Consider the following 18,742-nt stretch of genomic DNA (forward strand, 5'->3'; position numbering starts at 1 on the left):
ACACTTTCGGCGGCCACCGTAATTTTCGGCGGCCAGAGGGTGGCCGCCGAAAATTGCGTATTATTTTCGGCGGTCTGACACAGCCGCCGAAAATAGCGTAATTTTCGGCGGCTTCTGACACGGCCGCCGAAAACTAGGCTATTTTCGGCGGCTTCTGACACGGCCGCCGAAAATTATGGCTTATTTTCGGCGGTCAGGGTTAGCCGCCGAAAACTAACAGTTTAAAAACGGTCAGCCCCCTTCTTCTTCTCTTTCTTTCTCTCTTCCCTGGCCTCCCGCGCCGCCGCTCCCTGCCCGCGTGCGCCGTCGCTCTCTGCCGCCCCTGCACCCCCGCCCCTACCGCCGGTCGCCGGCCACCCGCCGCCGGGAAGCCCGGCCTCGGCCGCCGCCGCCGCGCCCCGAGCAGAGCCGAGGACGCCGCCGCCGCCGCGCTTCGAGCCGCCACCGCCCCGAGGCATCACCGTCGACCACCGTCGTTCGAGCTGCCACCGTCGACCACCGCCGTTCAAAGCCCCGAGCCGCCGAAGTCGTGGAACCACTCCACCGTCGACCACCGCCGTTCAAAGCCCCGAGCCGGAGAGGTATTTTTTTTAAGTATTTTATTTCTTATTTTCGACGGCTGTTATTTAGATGCCGCCGAAATTATTATATATTTGTAATTGTGTTTGTTTGATTACTGTTTGTAATTTTGTTTAATTTGATTACTATTATATTATTAGTATGCAATTATATTATTAGAATGCAAGTATGTTATAGTATATTATATTGTTTAATTTGATTACTATTATATTATTAGAATGCAAGTATGTTATAGTATATTATATTGTTTAATTTGATTACTATTATATTATTAGCTTTAATAGTATATTATTAGCATGCAAGTATTTTATTTTTTATTTTCGTATTATTGTTTGATTACTATTATATTATTAGCTTTAATAGTATATTATATTGGTACGTATAATAGTTGCATGATTATTGTATGTGGTACTTAGTTTGATTTGATTAGTATTATATCATTGTTTATTTTGTATAGAAGTAATATTATTTAGTGGCAGCGAAGTTATGCTGCCAAATTTTTTTGGGTCCTGCTAGGTTCATGTGGGTTTAGAACCTATCCATGTCGTACATACATGTAGGACTGATACCCTTGACGAAGTTGAAAAAAATTTCACGATATTGTTTCGTTTAATAGTCTCAGGCATGGCTGAAGATCGTGCATGGATGTACAATGGCTGGAGTAGAAATGGACGTCATTCTGATGAATGGATAGCCAAGACCAAAGATTTTGTGGACCACGTATTCGCCTTGTCCTTAACCGGTACTGTCAGATGCCCTTGTAGGCGTCACGAAAACAGTATATTTCTTAATAAGGAAAGAGTTAGCCTAGATCTTTGTCAGTTTGGATTTATGCCCGGATATGAGGTGTGGGAACATCATGGTGAGGTAGTACCCAACAGGAATGTAGAAGAGGAGGAGAACAATGATTGGGCTGGCGATGATGCGATGCATGAGATGCTAGATTCGTTACGTCCAGAATTCAACCTAAGCTCCGAGGATCCTGCCACACCAGAGGTTTCCAGATTTTTTAAACTACTAAAAGACTCTGAAGAGCCGTTGCATGAACACACAGATGTGAGTATACTCGCTTTTGTGACTCGGCTCATGTCCATTAAGTCCAAGTACTTTTTCTCGAACAATTGTTACAATGAGATTTTAAAGTTATTAGGAGATGTGCTCCCAAAGCCCAATAAGTTGCCTAAAGACATGTACCAATCAAAGACAATTATCAAAGGTCTCGGTATGGATTATGAGAAGATTGATGCGTGCAAAAATAATTGTATGCTTTTCATGAAGGAGCATGCGGAAGAGAAAAAATGTCTGAAATGTGGACAATCTAGATTTGTGGAAGTTGTTAATGATGAGGGTGAGAAGGTGATGACAGATGTTGCACATAAGCAGCTCCGCTACTTGCCACTAACTCGTCGAGTGAAACGGATGTTTCTATCTAAAAAAACCGCTATGCACATGCGATGGCACAAAGGTGTCCGTGATAACGATGACCTAATCGTGCACCCTTCAGATGGGGATGCATGGAAGGCTCTCGACACGTTTGATCCCGAGTTTGCAGCTGATCCGAGGAATGTTCGAATCGGCCTCGCGACCGATGGCTTCACACCTTTTGGTCAAATGGCATCATCATACTCATGTTGGCCCGTCTTTGTTATTCCATACAACCTTCCACCTTCTCTTTGTATGAAATATGAATTTATATTTCTTTGCTTAATCATTCCTGGCCCAGACTATCCTGGAAAGAACCTCAATGTCATGTTAAAACCCTTGATTGAAGAGTTGAAGGAGCTTTGGAAAGGTGTTGAAGCATACGATGTTTTTACAAAACAGATATTCAAACTTCGAGTTGCGTATTTGTGGTCGGTGCATGACTTCATGGCGTATGCTATTTTTACCGGTTGGAGTACACATGGTAGATTGACATGTCCATATTGCGGTTCAGATACAGATTGCTTCCGTCTTGCTCATGGTGGAAAGATCACTTACTTCGATTGTCATCGACGCTGGTTGCCCAGGAAACACCCCTTTAGGAGCGATAAGAAAAACTTTATAAAGAACACTGTGGTCACCAAAGGTCCGCCTAAACGTCTTAACGCGGCAGAAATATATGCTCAGCTGAACAACCTTGTCCTAAATGAAAAGGGGGACAAGTACGAAGGATTCGGAGTGGACCACAACTGGACACATATATGTGGTCTCTGGGAGCTCCCTTATATGTCGTCATTGATTCTTGTGCACAACATTGATGTCATGCACCAAGAAAGTAATGTTGCTGAAGCCCTCATACACACCTGCATGCATTTTGACAAAACAAAGGACAATCTGAAAGCTCGAAGAGATCTAGCAATGCTTTGTGACCGACCAACCCAAGTGCTCAATGACAACGGTAGGCCGCCCCGTGCCTTGTTCTGTCTTACCTCTAAAGACAAGATCGAGGTAATGAGATGGATGAAAAAAATTAAATTTCCCGATGGTTATGCTGCGGGCTTGAAAAGAGCTGTGAATTTGAAAACGGGAAAACTAACTGGGTTAAAGAGCCATGACTTCCATATATTAATGGAGAGGATTATCCCTGTCATGTTTCGTGGTTATATGCCCGACGCCATGTGGCAAGCAATAGCTGAGCTAAGTTATTTCTACAGGCAGATCTGTGCCAAAGAAATAAGTAAAAATATGATGGAGAAGTTGGAGAAACAAATACCAGTGTTGTTATGCAAGCTAGAAAAAATATTCCCACCTGGATTCTTCAATCCGATGGAGCATCTACTTATTCACATTCCATATGAGGCAAAGGTTGGTGGACCTGTACAATATAGGTGGATGTATCACATTGAACATGCACTCAAAAACCTACGAGGCATGGTTCGAAATAAGGCTAGAGTAGAAGGATGCATCGCTGAAGCTTTTTTGCTAAAGGAGGTTTCATACTTCACGAGTGTGTATTTCGCAGAGGAACATAATGTCTATGCTGCTACCATGCGACACAATGTCGATGAGGAACCTCCTGTCAGTGATCTCAACATTTTCCAATGGAGAGGCACAAGTACTAGTAAGGGCACGTTCTACCACCTTAGCATGGATGAAAGAATGTCAGCATTGCTATACATGTACTCTAATATGGAAGAGATGGAGCCATATTTCATGTAAGTCTTTATTTTACCCCTTAATATCTTTACCAAAGGAGCCATATTTAATTACTTATTTGTTGTACAGTAAGTTCGACGAGGAAAATTGGACTTATTCCCATCAGCCTACAAGCAAACAACTAGATACTATGCGACGACATGGGAGGCAAGGAAGACCTAATTTTGTTGACTGGTTTCGCGAGCATGTAAACTCTCTATATTCCTTACTTTCATGTCATTTAGCCTTTTACGCGAGGTAGTCATTTTAACTGTATATTATTTGCAGTGCACAAAGACTCCTAACATACACGAGGACTTGAGACAGCTATCTTATATATGGGACGGTCACTTGCAGAACATTTGGTCGATACGATGTGAATGGCTTTCGTTTTCGTTCAGACCAATTTGAAAAGTCTCGTCCTCGTGCAGCCACACGTAACACTGGAGTTCTGACTAGGGCACTCGATGCATTCGGCAGAGAAACTAATTATTATGGCATCATTCAAAACATCCTAGAGTTTAATTTTGCAGGGAACAAACCTTTGAAATTAGTATTCTTTCTATGTGATTGGTTTGACAACACTAATGGGATTAGACAAAGTCAATATGGTATAACTGAAGTAAAGCACAAGGAACGACTTCGAGGCCATGATAATTTTATCCTTGCACACCAGTGCGAGCAGGTCTACTATATGTCGTACCCAAATCCGAAGTTTGAAGCATGGTGGGTAGTTCATAAGGTGAACCCTAGGGAACGTTTACATACTCCTTGCACTGCTGGTTATCAATTCGAAGACGAACAGGCCGATGATGTTTATCAAGAAGAAGAATTGCCAACTACTTTTACTATCGATGAGGGTGTTGCACTGAACTCACTAGTCGGAGACCGTAACGATGTCACTACTGATGAGTGTGTTGCACCAAAACGAAAACGAAATCCAAGGAACAAAAAAGCCACATTGCGAGCTTTGGATCGAAGAAGACTCCTTGATCGTGATTCTGATGAATTTTGATGTGTAATGCAAAATTTCATATTATGTGATGTATTATTTGATTTTTTATTAGTTCACTTAATTTTATGGAGCTAATACATTTAATGTTTTTCTATTGAACAGGATGAGTGGTAGGAATAAACCAAAGCGCACTGCTAGGGGGTTTCTTAATGCGGCTAGCAGGATACTCCCTGGTGCACGTTCCCTTTTCCAAGGGAGTTCTTCTAGCCAGAGCAGACAGGAGGCGTTGCTGAGACACGCTCGGCCAGAACTACGTGATACACCTATCGCTCTACAACGGAGTACCAATGTAAATGTTTATGTAATTGATCTTATTTGTCAGTCACTTATATAAATGATCTTATGTAAATGTTTATGTAAATTTTTACGTGTCTCTATTTCATGTGCATAGGAAGAGGAGGACGACGAGGAGGAGGTGCAACACCATGAGGAGGAGGACGAGGACGAGCAGGCCCATGAGGAGGATGACGAGGAGGACGAGCAGGCCCATGAGGGCATAGATGCTGAGGCGGATGACGATACCACCGAGGCTCCTGTCGTTCGACGAAGGGGCACTCAGAAGGGCCACTTTGTCCTACCTCCGTCAGCGCCTGCATAATCTGAAGCTCGAGTACTGATCATTCCGGTTGGTGATAGGTACTCACGTTTGGCCACTTTGTTCTTACTTATTTGTTTATTTTACACTATATATATGACATGACTTTCTTGTTTTTTGTCATGCAGCCAATGGGAAGACACGTCATTTGACGGTCGAGGTCACCATAGACAGGTTAATCAAGTCTTAGGTAACCTCTGTCGTCTACATAACCCAGGAATTGTCACCGACCCGAAAGGTGTGGTGGTTCCTTGCACTAGCTGGTCGCACTTCGCACTAGCTCCACATGCTACATATGGAACAGCTCAAGGCGCCGCCAAGCACGACTTTTGGGTAATTTTTTCGAACTAACATTTATTAGTTGTTTCAACCTAACATTTATTAGTTGTTTTTGAACTAATTTTATTTTCGATGTTGGACAGAGACGCTATCGTGTGGAACCTGAGGCTCAAGAGCATGCAGACCGAGTATTAGAGAAAAATGTGAAAAAGGTGTGCAGGGATGCATTTTCCAATGCTCGTCTACAGGTTGTGAACGCGTACATGAAGCGCCGAGGTCATTCTATCAACAACTTTCGACAATATTGAGATGTCTACTTGACTGTAGACCAGTACATGGAGGTAAAAATCTAATTTAACAGCTCATTCAGATGTGAATGTAATTTTGAGCTAACGCTTTATATGCAGGTAACTCTTCCATGGATGGAACACCGGCCGCAGGCTTACAAGGCTTTGTGTGAGATATGGGCTTCGCCCGAGTGGATTGAGAAGTCAAACAGAAATCGACATAGGCAGCGCCATCAGCAGTTTGAGGACGATGATGAGGTCGTAGTCAACCATACCTATGGGGCTGATGGACACATTCGGTTGGCTAAGCGAATGGTGAGTATGTAGTATTCTGTTTTACTCAGAAATGAAACAGGATTGAACTCATATATTTGCAGGAGGCTCAAACTGGAGTTGTCCCGAGCCCAATCGATGTTTATAGGAGAGGGCATCGAGCGAAAAACAGTGAAATCTCCGATGAGCTGTGTAGTCAAGCGGCCGTTGAGCGTATGGTTAGTTGTTTTTATGATTAATGTTTTCTTCCCATATAGCTATAAATTACATGTGTGCTGAACCTTCATATTGTATTGCAGGAGACATACGGGCATGAGATGGTTAAGAAGTATGGAGAAGACTACGATTGGCGAGGAGCGCCTACCATCGACGCTGAGGTTGTGCATTCACTTGGAGGCAAGGCGCATGGACGGTATGAACTTGTGAATTGTTTTCAATAATATTGGAACTACGACCGAATAGCTAATTTTCTTGTTCTTCAAGATATTCTATGTTTACCGGTGTTATCGATTCGACGGAGTTGCGTTCTCGTGGCGGCTCTTCGTCGCAGGCGGGCTGTGGTAGTAGCAGCCGTAGTCGCCGCTCTGTATCTAGCATGGAGGAAGCTATGAGGGAGCAGCAAGAAAAGTTTCGTGAAGAGATGCGGCAACAACAAATGGCATTTCTCCAACAGCAATCAGAGTACATGGCTGCTTACAACGCACAGGCGCAACAAGCAATGAACGTGAGTGTCTTATTTATTCTCAACACGCTCGATATTGGTTCTATAACTAATATATTATATTTGCAACAGTCTTGGTTTCCACAGCAGGCACAGCAGCAACCATTTGTTTTCCCTCAATTTCAGCCGCCGATGCCTCAGTGGGGATTACATGCTCCGCCACCTCCACCTCCACCTCAGGTTATTCAATTTAGTTAAGACTTGTTGTTTGTATCAACCTAATTGTCAAATCTTTACTAAACTTGATTTTGTAGGGATCTGGGGTCATGGGCCACAACACGCCACCACCGGTCATACCAGCACCAGGAGTAGCTTATGCAGGGGAGGGAGCTTATGCATGAGAGGTTAGTTTGAGAAACAATTTGTTTGAATAGTCGTTATACATGTAACCAATGCCGTTATTAATGTCATCTTTTTTTTAGGATCCAAACCCGTTACACGACTTCGTCGACCAGTTATTGGCTTCTGGAGGTAGTGGACACAACTCCAACGACCCCAATGTCTGATTAAGTTAGCTTTGTGCCGCACTGTGTTGTAATGAACTATTTGTGGACTTTATGTTTGTATGGACTATTTGTGGACTTTATATTTGTATGGACTCAAGTTTTATGTTGTGAACTCAAGTATGAATTTTCTGTTATTGTATGGAATTTCTGTTATTGTATAAATTTTGTATGAAATTCTGTTATTTTTCGCATTTTTTTTTCAATTTTTTTTGCTCTGAAATTAGTAATTTTCGGCGGCCCCTCTGGCCGCCGAAAATAGGTATTTTATTTTCGGCATTTTTTTATTTCTGGCGGCTGACTGTCTGGCCGCCGAAAATAATCTGTTATTTTCGGCGGCCAGGGAGCCAGCCGCCGGAAATAAGCTATTTTCGGCGGCCAGGCCCTGGCCGCCGAAAATAAAGCCTTATTTTCGGCCAGTTTTTTTTGGCGGCCAGAAGCCGCCAAAAATAAACCAGTTGCCGCCGAAAATAGCTTATTTTCGGCGGCAACTGGCTTATTTTCGGCGGCTTCTGGCCGCCGAAAATGACTGTAGCTGCTGTTGTGAAAATGAACTGATCGATTCAGATTTGTAAAACAAACAAAAACTCGGGTGTGTGTTAGCAGATACCGATGGATATCAAAACTTACATCCCTCTACATAACACTACTTGGTAGTTGGTACTCCCATCCATTTTTATTGGGTCATCGCGGTGTGTGTATTATAATTTTAAAAGGCTATTTGCCGTTGACACGCATGAGTTATGAAAAAAATAAGCATTACACTCACACAACACACAGATGCATACCCAACTGAAATACATAGTAGTTTTTTAACCGTACCTGGCCAAGTTCATAAACTGCTGGCTATCACAAGAAGTTGAGCATATCCAAAAGCTATTTGACCTAAAGCGATACCTCTCTAACTAGGGCTGTACGAAATGCTCGTGGCTCGTCGACTCCCTCGATTCGTGGTCAGCTCAGCTCTGATCGGATCGACTCATTTGGATTTTTTCATGAGCTGAGCTGACATCCTAGATGGACTATCTTTGTGTTAAATTGGTCTATGCGAATATAATTGTGGCCTATTAGTTAAACTAATGATAGATGAACTGTCTATGTGTTAAATTGATGAACATGTTATATATATATGTGCTACCACATTTCACATTTCAGCTTAATATGGTAGTGGCATCAAGCAAGTGATTACATGGGAAGAATCAGAAGAATCTTGAGTAGTTGGACCCTTTTTTAGTGTATAATCTTCCCTCCTTCTGTGTCAGTGAATACTAAGCTTTGTTGAGCGCTTGTCAGCCATGGGACTTCTTTGTCTCCCCTCCTCTATTACAAGAGTGTACATGATAGGTCTTGCAACCGTCGTTTGGTAGTTAGAGGCAATATTATTCTTGAACCCTAATGGTAGTCAAACTAGACTTGGAGCACATTTTGTACGATATGGCTTGGAAGATGAATCAGAGAGCTTGGTCATGTTGAAGTCAAACTTGGTCTATCTAGATTATTTTCTCGTTCGAATTAGACTACAAATAATTTTTTGTCAAAATTCTAGGCGAGATCCTCTAGTGCATTTTGGCGAGGAGCCGAAGAAGCAGTATTCATGAGGTGACTGTGGAGTTTGTCTAATTCGTCCGCCGTGCAGCTCAAGGAACCAAAGATGAAGGTCCACCGTGAATGTTGTGATGATCAGATGATTCATTTAACTCTATGTGGTGTGATAAGTTTGACATGCTTACATCTGCATTGAAAGATGACGGTCCGAAGCTACCCTATTCCGCCGAAGTTCTCGCCGCATTACAAGAGGTTGAGGGACTTGATGAAGACACAGAACTTGAGCTTTATGACATCCTCACCTCTAATGCACGCAAGTTTGAGTCGATGATGGCACTCACAATGGAAAGGAGGAAGAGGTGGCTTATGATGCAGCTAAGGAAGTAAAACAGCTTATGATTGTCTTTGTGAAACTTTTGTGTGTGAACTTGATGGCTATGTGAAACTGTTGTGTGCGAACTTGATGGTTTTGTGAAACTGCTATGTGAAGATTTGATGTCTTTGTAGAACTTTTATGTGTGAATTTGATGACTTTGTGAAACTGTTATTTGTGAACTTAATAGTTTCTTATGATGATAGTTGTAAATTGTTCATGCTCATTTTTAAGCATATGCAAAGTCAAGAGATCCTTGTTTGTATTCAAATTCCGTGTGCAAAGTATCCAAACAACATCTAGAATTTAATTCTAGGAATTCAATTGATTGTACAACCAAACAAAAAAATGGAATTCAATCACTTTCTAGTCGATTGAATTCTATATAATTCATTTCTTGGAAAAGGTTTCATTTCTAGGCATCCAAACGGGCTATAAGTGTTTTTTGCCGAGGACCCCGACCTAGTGTGTAAGTTGTTATCGTATGATGATTATTAATCTTACTATAGGGTTAGTCGGGGTAAGGTTTGGTGGACTTAATTTGATGAAAAATTGAACTCAACGGTGAAGGTGAGACAACATTTTAGATGTTCAGACCGCTTAATACCGTAACAACCCTATGTCATATATCTTGGATTATATTGTCTTGTGTTGTATTGTTGAATATAAGTTGTTATAAGAGTAGTACCCATGCCTCACTTTATATAGCTGAGAGGGCCAGCACATGATTCTAATTCTAGTTGGATACAACAAAAGAGTGCTAATCCTATTACAAAGATTATGTTTTCTATAACTGACTATGTTGGTTTGCTTGTTGTAGAAATCATGTTACCTTGTTTTATGTCTTTCTAGTGGTACATGGGTTGGCCTATCTCCTTGCCGAGTACTCTTATGCAGTACCCTTAAAATCTTGGTCGGCCATAGAGGTGGTCATGTTAATGTTTGTCTATGTCTATATTAAATAGTTGCAACAAAAAACATCCGTAACTTTTTACATATGAATGTGGATATAGATCAACTTTGTAGTAAAATATAATTACAGGCCTCAACATGATCTACACCTAATAGTTAAGAAGTTTTTGATTTGAAACTGTTTAGAATTCTAAAAATACTATTTTAAATTTTATAAATTTCGAACGAACCTCATACGCCGGCATGGTCTCTGTACCAAAGCTATAGTTCTCCGTACAATCTACAACTTTATAGTTTAAAAGTTTTTTTTTGAATTTATTTGTTTAGAGTTTCATATACTACGTGTTTAAAGTTTGTATATTTCGGAATTCGAAATTTAGAATTTCTAAACGACATATATATAGCTCATATACCACAGTTGCAATGACCGGCATGATCTTTTTCTTTAATGTATTTTTTTTGAGGATATATTAACATGAAGGCTTGGTTATGTTTGGGCCTCCAATTAGCAATAGTATATAAAATAATTCTTAACCGGAATTTATTTTAAAGTTATTAATAGCCAGGCGCACATCATTGATCTATATCAAATATACCTATGTCCGACTGCGTGCATACATGATTATATGATTATGATTATGTCCGGCTCGGGTATAGACCGACCAGCTTCGTTTCGGTTCTGTTATTCCTCGACGTGCAATATTCTCCGTCATTATCCCCACATCTAGCTAAAAGTCAATGCCTGCTAATATGAAACATGTACGCATGTCCACATCTTCAGATTATTAGCAATAACAAGGCACAACATGCATCATCGATCGTTCCGTTATACAATGCATGCAAGCTCCAAAAGAAATCAATCATTTTTGGCAGGTACGAGTACTCTCTAAATATGATTATATGAATTTGTTTTTTGGTCCAAACCCAAGTCAACGACAGGTAGCTAGCTAACCGTGGGTAACAACAACTGGAAAGCGCCGGTGATATATTATTAATTGGTGTGTGTGTATGCTGCGTAGACATGCTCAGCGTCGTCGGTGATATATAATAACTAGCGTGCTAATTTAATGTGTTTCTGACAGTTGGTTGTTCCTCGTTTCTTCCGTCTTCTTAAAATTAGTGGAGAGAATGTATGTATATATGATATGATCTAACGACAGGAGAACCATATATGATATATAAATATACAAATGTGGATTCTCCAGTTGATTGACATCCGATCCGGCCGATCCTTAATTTGTTAACAAGAACAGACGCAACAATACAAATTTGCCACCAAATCTCTATCTCAAGTAAGGTATATATATATGCTGTCCATATATATACATACAATCATATATGCGACCTCAATCAATAGAAACACGTCATCGTCTTAGATCAATCAAATAAACAAAATATAATAGACAACGTTCTATGATCAAATAATAAATAAAAGAGATAATTTGGCTAGTATATGAGACATGTTGCTAGTCAACCGCCGGCCATTTCGTCCTAGGTCGTTGCTTGTGTCGTCTGTGAGTCTGTCGGTAGAGAGCAGTTCCCACTTCCCAGCTAGCTGATCCAAGTCAACATATACAGCTGCTGCTTGATCGAAATTAGGTACTTGCATTGGAATCTTCTTGCCCTAGCTACCTGCCCTGCGTCCTCGATCATCAGTGGCATTGCATTGCATTGGATTTCTAACTCTCCACACCACAAATAATGTCAACAATGCGCTAGCTCGCTCAAACCAGCAGCAGTTGCAACCAGTCTATGGTGTAGCATTAATTAGCAGTAACCTCCCAAATCATCGTTTCAGTAGTTAAAATTTGCATACATTAATTATTCAGACACACAGAACAGACCTAGCTCTCCCTAGAGATGCATGCATGCGTTAATTAGCAACGTGTCGCTTGTTCTCCTCGCGTCATTTTCTATAAATACCCGGGATGGAGTCAGCATCATCAAATAACACTCCATCCATTCATCGTCGTTCACGTACGCACAGAATACACAGCTTAATTTGAGTAGCTCACACCGCGCGCCGATCCAGACGTGGCAATGGCGGCGACCTCGTCAGCCGCCTTAGTGACCATGGTGGTGGTGATCGCTGCAGCTGCGATCAGCACGGCTTCCGGCACGGCACTACTGCAGTACAACTTCTACGGCTCGTCGTGCCCAAAAGCCGAGGAGGCGGTCCGCAACGCCACTCAGAAGATCATCTCCGACGACCCCACCATGGGCGCCGCCTTCGTGCGCCTCTTCTTCCATGACTGCTTCGTCAGGGTAACAACCATCAGTAGTTTCTCCTCCTCTAATTTTGTGGCATATATGTACGTACGTACACATGTACTTCTACATGAAACCCAGAAGCTCATGTGTATCAGTAATAATACAACTGACGACGACGGTTTCCATGTCTCAGGGCTGCGACGCTTCCATCCTGCTCGACCAGTCCAACAGCAACCCGCAGCCGGAGAAGCTAGCCATCCCGCTACGCGGCTACGCGCAAGTGAACACGATCAAGGCGGCCGTGGAGGCCGTCTGCCCCGGCGTCGTCTCCTGCGCCGACATCCTCGCCTACGCGGCGCGCGACTCCGCGGCCGCCTCCGGCGGCTTCGCCTTCGCCATGCCGGGCGGCCGGCGCGACGGGTCCGTGTCCAACCTCAACGACATTCCCGGGAACCTCCCTGCCCCGAACATGCAGGTCCAGGACCTCATCGCCAGCTTCGGCAGCAAGGGCCTCAGCGCCGCCGACCTGGTGGCGCTCTCCGGCGCGCACTCCTTCGGCCAGACGCACTGCTCCTTCGTCACGCCCCGGCTGTACCCCGCCGTGGACGCGACCATGAACGCCACCTTCGCCGCGGCGCTCAAGGCGGTGTGCCCGCCGCCTTCGCAAGGCGGGGGCGGCACCGTGCTCAACAACAACCGTGTGACGGACCCCAACAAGCTGAGCAACCAGTATTACACCAACTTGGCCACCGGGCAGGTCATGTTCACGTCGGACCAGACGCTGACCAGTAGCAACACCACCAACAAGATGGTGCAGGACAACGCTGCCGATCCGATCGCGTGGATGGCACGGTTCGCGGGGGCCATGCTGAAGATGGGAGGCATCCAGGTGCTCACCGGCACCCAGGGTGAGATTAGAAGAGTCTGCGGCGCCACCAACGGCGGCAACTAAAAACTCGCAAATAAGCAAGATCCACCACTATCACCTGTTTCCACCACTGTTATTCTTGCATTGCATAGATGAGTTTTGATCCCTTTTGGCTTCATTAATTCTAAGCTCTTGTTGCTTCACAAGATGTGGTGCATAGATTTTAATCTGTTTCTAGTGTACCTCTATTTTGTATAGGATGTGTTTGGTTGCCTAGACCAGACTGAGCCTGGCTCAGGGAGAGGATCAGGCTCAAAGAAACCCGCATGTACAGAGCCAATCCAAAATATTTGTTTGTCTGGACAAAATCAACCAGGCCCATATGACACATTGTTTGATTCTCAATTTTTTTTAGCTTGGCCCAATTAGGTTGCCGCCAGTTTTAATGTGTAAAATACAGCTCCCGCCAAATTTCAAAATTTTAAGCACTATTAAACAAATTACAACAGATTTGAACTAAAAATATGATTTTGACCAATAAATTGAACTAATTGCAATCATCTAAATATGATTTACAATAATCTGAATTAAACAGATCCTCCTGCTAGTAATTCTTCCCATTGAACTAATTACAATCATTTGAATTACAATCATATGAACTATAGGAAACGGGTGACGCCTAAGAGGGGGTGAATTAGGACTTCTAAAACTTTTACTAAACTAGGCCACTAATAAATTCCTAGAGCAAAACCTATGTAAATAATCAAACTATAATGTGCAAACTAGGTTTTGTCTAAGTGTTGCTATCTCTACCGCAATGGCTAAGTTTCAATCTACTCTATATAAGTATGAATACTAGATTGAAACTTAAATGTTTAATGTAAATGCGGAAACTTAAAGAGCAAAATAGAGAAGCAAACTCTCGTGTATGACGCTGGTATTTTTACCGAGGTATCCGGAACCGTGCAAGGTCCCGACTAATCCTCGTTGGTGCCCCTACGCAAAGGGAAACCCATGCGAGGGCCAAACACCTCGGTCGAGTAACTCCGTAGAGAGCCGCGGGCCTTCTCCACGTGCAAGTGGTGCTCCGCTTCCGGCTCCTCTCGGACGCTCCCCGCCGTCTCCACTATCGAGCTTCCAGCCGAAACACCGCGGGCCTCGTTCCCTCCGGTACACGGTGGCGGCCGTGACACAAACACGGTTGTCACGGTCTCGCAAGACTCTCGCCCCACTCGGTACAATTACAACGGCTCGCACAAGAGCCGAGGGGTTGTGTGGTTTTACAAAACTCACTCAACTAACTAGGGTTCACCTAGAGCAAGCGCTAAAGCGGTCTAACTAACCTAAGCACTTCGCAAAGCACCTACGCTAATCACCGAGTGATTCTATTAAGCACTTGGGTGTTTGAGCTCTTGGAAATGTGCACTATATGCCTTGGTATGTTGCTTGGGCTCTCACACTTGAGAATGGCCGGTTGGGAGTGTATTTATAGCCCACAACACAATTGTAGCCGTTGGAGAAAAGCTGCTGTTCTCTGCGGCACACCGGACAGTCCAGTGGTGCACCGGACAGCGCACTGTAGCCTGTCCGGTGCGCCTAGCCGTTGCTTTGTCAGAGCAGGTGACCGTTGGCGCCGCAGACTTTTCACACCGGACAGTCCGGTCTCCGCACCGAACAATCCGGTGGTCTTTTCTCTGGGTGCCACCTGGAACTAGCCGTTGGGCTTCAGTTCCCTGGTGCACCGGACAGTCCGGTGCTCCACGCACAGACAGTCCGCAGGCAACACACTTGGACTTTTCTTGGATCTTTTTAATGTCTTCTTTTGAGGTGTTTCTTTCCTCAATTCCTTAGTCCAAGTAAGTCTTGCATCCTGTGAACTACAAACACAAACACTAGAAAACTTATTAGTTCACGGATTGTGTTGACCATCAAACACCAAAACTCAATTAGCCAAATGGTCGGGGGTCCATTTTCCTTACAATCTCCCCCTTTTGGTGATTGATGACAACACAACCAAAGCAAGCAAATAATATAAGTATTGAATGAAAATATGCAATCTATTTGCTAGGATGCATGTTTGTCCCCACAATGTGATATTATGGACTTAAGCCTCCCCCTAACTCCATAATTCACTTACTTCCTATTTTGTACCAAATAACAAAAACCACTTCAAAAGCCACTTGCAGATTGAAAAAATTTAAATTGGTGGTGTTTGGTGTTTGATATATTTTTCATTGCTTTGGTCCCTAAACTTCTCCCCCTTTGGCATCAACCACCGAAAAGGAAGACATTAAAAACATGTAGGAAGTAAATAAGACTTGCCCTCATAAGAGATTTGTCAATTGATACCAATTGTAGGATACCAATTGAAACCACTTGAAGGGCCATCAAATGATAACTCCCTCTAAATGAGTGTTCTCTTTAGAAAGAAATTTCTCCCCCTTTTTAGAGATGAAGAAATACTCCCTCTGACAGAGATCTTCAACTTAGAAAAAAGCATGTGAAAATTTAGAGGTGCAAGACATGATTTGAATAGAATAACTTCCCTTATGCATAGGTAACAGAATATGAGTTAACCACATATGCATTTTTAGCAACATGGAAGTATATGATATGAAATGTAGTCTAAACAAATATTGGAGAAGACATATGAATGATACTAGATGTAGTCTCAAAAGATACCGATTGAAATTCAAAGGCGAGCTTGAGAGACATGAGAGTTCTTAGAGATTTTGCAGTGGAAGATTTTTGTCTTTCTCCGGGGACCTCATTTTCCTTACAATGAGACTGTCACATGAAATAGACTTGAAAAGGTGTTAGTCTCAAAGTATTAGTATATAGAGTAACCTCCCCCTAAAGGTGTGAATACAAGTTTTGAATACTTGTAGGAGACATGCACTTTGATTTGATATCAAGAGGGGCAAATTATCTATAATCCGAACTTTGGCACATATAAGTTAAATGATATACATTGTAGAATATGAGTGTTTTACCACTTGTAATATTAAAAAAATATCTCTTGATGTATCATTTACTATGGAGTGATTAAGAAGCTATGTGTCGTGCTTAAATGAACATTTTAAACCATGTAGGCTTGCTTAAGTGTAAGAATTTAAAAACAAGAAGTCCTACCATGTGATTTACCTAGTATGCATGCATTTAAACAAAAGCAAGTACAAATTGCAATACTAGGCATGAAAGGTAAACTAGATAAAATAAATAGATACTCATATATAAAAATAAGAAATACAGTAAATCTAGTTACCTTAGTCATGGGTGGGAAATTTGGGTCCAAAGTTTTCACTAACCCACTTGGCAATAAACTTGATCCAATATGATGTATCCCATGATATACATCCCAACTTTGCCAAGTCTCCAAATTCTCGTAGTCCTTCGAACTAATCACTTCCCTTTCGGGATCCAAACCTTCTTGGTGCTTTTCATGGTTGAAATTATTTCCTTTGACACCCAGATGCGTTTGGCCCCTTTTCTTTTGTTGGCTTGCTTGTTGGCCTTAATTTCTATCACATTTCCATTCTTTTTCTTCTTGATCAAATATGTGTAGCAGTCTTTTTGTCCACCTTTTTGATGTAGGTGTTGGAGATTTTGCTTGTTGGCTTTTGCTTGAGCTTTTGCCTTTGTTTATCCCCAGTCATCGCCTTACATTGGAAAGACTTATGGCCATCCTTGTGGCATAGCCTACGAATCACAGTTTCTCCCTCCATAGGCTTGTTCACTCCCGCAGTGGTGTTATCCTGTGGAGGTCGGATTTGTTTGGCTTTGCCTTTCTTGTCATACAAAGCCTTGCCAAGGCGAGCCACTTCTTGCTTTAATTGCTCATTTTCCTTTGCAACCTCATCCGAACATGTTTCTACAACAATATTCTCAACAAAAACTTGGTTGCATGGGTTAGAATCATCAATTAAATCAAATCAAGAAGTAGAAACATCTTTCTTGATTATTTCAGGTATTTCAACTAAAGATGCTACCGGGGTGCTACCAATGTTTTCTAGCTTAGTAGTTAGCTCATTATTGTGTATGCTAAGAATTTTCATTTTCTCTAGCAAATTTTCAAAAGCTTCTTAGGAGCTAGCTAACTTAGCCTTAAGTTTTTCATTCTTTTTAATAAGGCCATCATCGGTAGCAGTGGATGGAGCAATAGACTCTAATAGCTCAATTTTAGTTGATAGCTCACTATTTAAGTTTGCAAAAGTTTCAAATTTTTCTAGCAAACTTTTATAATCATTTTGAGAGCTAATCAACTTATTTTTAAGGTTTTAAGTTGAGCTTTTTGTTTAGTGCAAACATCCTAAAAAAATTCAACGGCTTCCGCAAGCTCATCTATGGAGGGCTTTTCTTCACCTTCATCATCACTACTACTTTCATCACTAGAGGATGGAATGCTTTTGTTACCTCTTGCCATAAGGCATTTGTGTGATGACCGTGATGAGCGTGATGAGGACCGGTGGTTGCGCGTCCTGGGAGGTTCATCTTTACTTGAAGAATCATCCTAAGTTTTGACACTTGTTAGCGCCTTGCCTTTGCTCCTCCCCTTTTTGGGTTCGACCATAGTTGGGTAGTTGTCCCTGAAGTGGCCCTTCTCCCCGCATGCGAAGCATCCTCTCTTTCTTTGCTTTTTCCTGTCAATGTTAAAGAGAAGATCCTCTACCTACAGAGGTACACCCATTAGATTTATCTTGTGGATCATCCCCATTACCTTTCAGACGCGTCGGATTGTTTCTTCGTCCTCAGAGGATGATGTGCACGGTTGATTATCTTCATCATCATCACTTTCTTCCTCTTCCTCTTCTTCGCTTGACGAACTTGGAGTGGGAGCCTTCTTTTTGCCCTTCCTTTCATCACATGCAAAAGCATATGGCCTTGAGGAAGTTGGCTCCTCTCCCCGACACATTTTTCGCGACATCTCAAAAGCCGCGATTTTCCCAATCATAATGGTTGGGGTCATGTTACTCAAGTCCTCCATGTTGTGAAGGATGGTGATGATGCTCCCATATCTTCATTGTGGTAGCAGGGAGATAATCTTCCTCACTATGTATGCATCACCTAGCTTATTAATGCCAATAGAATTGAGCTCATTGATAATTAGATTCAAACGAGAATACATGTCTCTAACAAGCTCATCATCTTTCATAACAAAATAATTATACTCATTTAAGACTAGGCAATGTTTTTGCTCACGGACATAGGTCTGTTTGGTTCACTACCTCAGTTGCCACACTTTGCCTAGCTTTTCTGCCTAAGGTTAGTTATTCAATTCGAACGACTAACCTTAGGCAAAGTGTGGCACATTTAGCCACAAACCAAACAGGCCCCTAGATGTGCCGTCATGGAGCTCATGCAATTTTAGCCAAATCTCATTAGCATTTTTTAGGGTAAATACTTGATTAAAAATACCCATGCTAAGAGATTCATACAAGCAATTTTTGGCTCTAGCATTTAAATG

General features: G+C 42.3%; 1 protein-coding gene across 1 annotated transcript; it reads left to right on the forward strand.

Moving 5' to 3' along the window:
* The first annotated feature begins 11,907 nt into the window (after positions 1 to 11,907).
* On the forward strand, positions 11,908 to 13,683 carry LOC103641350 (peroxidase 2). Its single transcript, XM_008664701.3, has 2 exons — positions 11,908 to 12,464; positions 12,604 to 13,683. The coding sequence occupies exons 1-2, from the start codon at positions 12,240 to 12,242 to the stop codon at positions 13,360 to 13,362; spliced, it is 984 nt and encodes a 327-aa protein (XP_008662923.1). The 5' UTR covers positions 11,908 to 12,239; the 3' UTR covers positions 13,363 to 13,683.
* The last annotated feature ends 5,059 nt before the right edge of the window (positions 13,684 to 18,742 follow it).

Source organism: Zea mays, chromosome 10 (assembly GCF_902167145.1).
Source record: "Zea mays cultivar B73 chromosome 10, Zm-B73-REFERENCE-NAM-5.0, whole genome shotgun sequence".
Classification (NCBI taxonomy): domain Eukaryota; kingdom Viridiplantae; phylum Streptophyta; class Magnoliopsida; order Poales; family Poaceae; genus Zea; species Zea mays.

Coding starts and splice junctions, on each gene's coding strand:
- LOC103641350 (XM_008664701.3), top strand. CDS start 12,240: ATGGCGGCGACCTCGTCAGCCGCCTTAGTGACCATGGTGGTGGTGATC. Junction 12,465..12,603: donor TCCATGACTGCTTCGTCAGG/GTAACAACCATC, acceptor TCCATGTCTCAG/GGCTGCGACGCTTCCATCCT.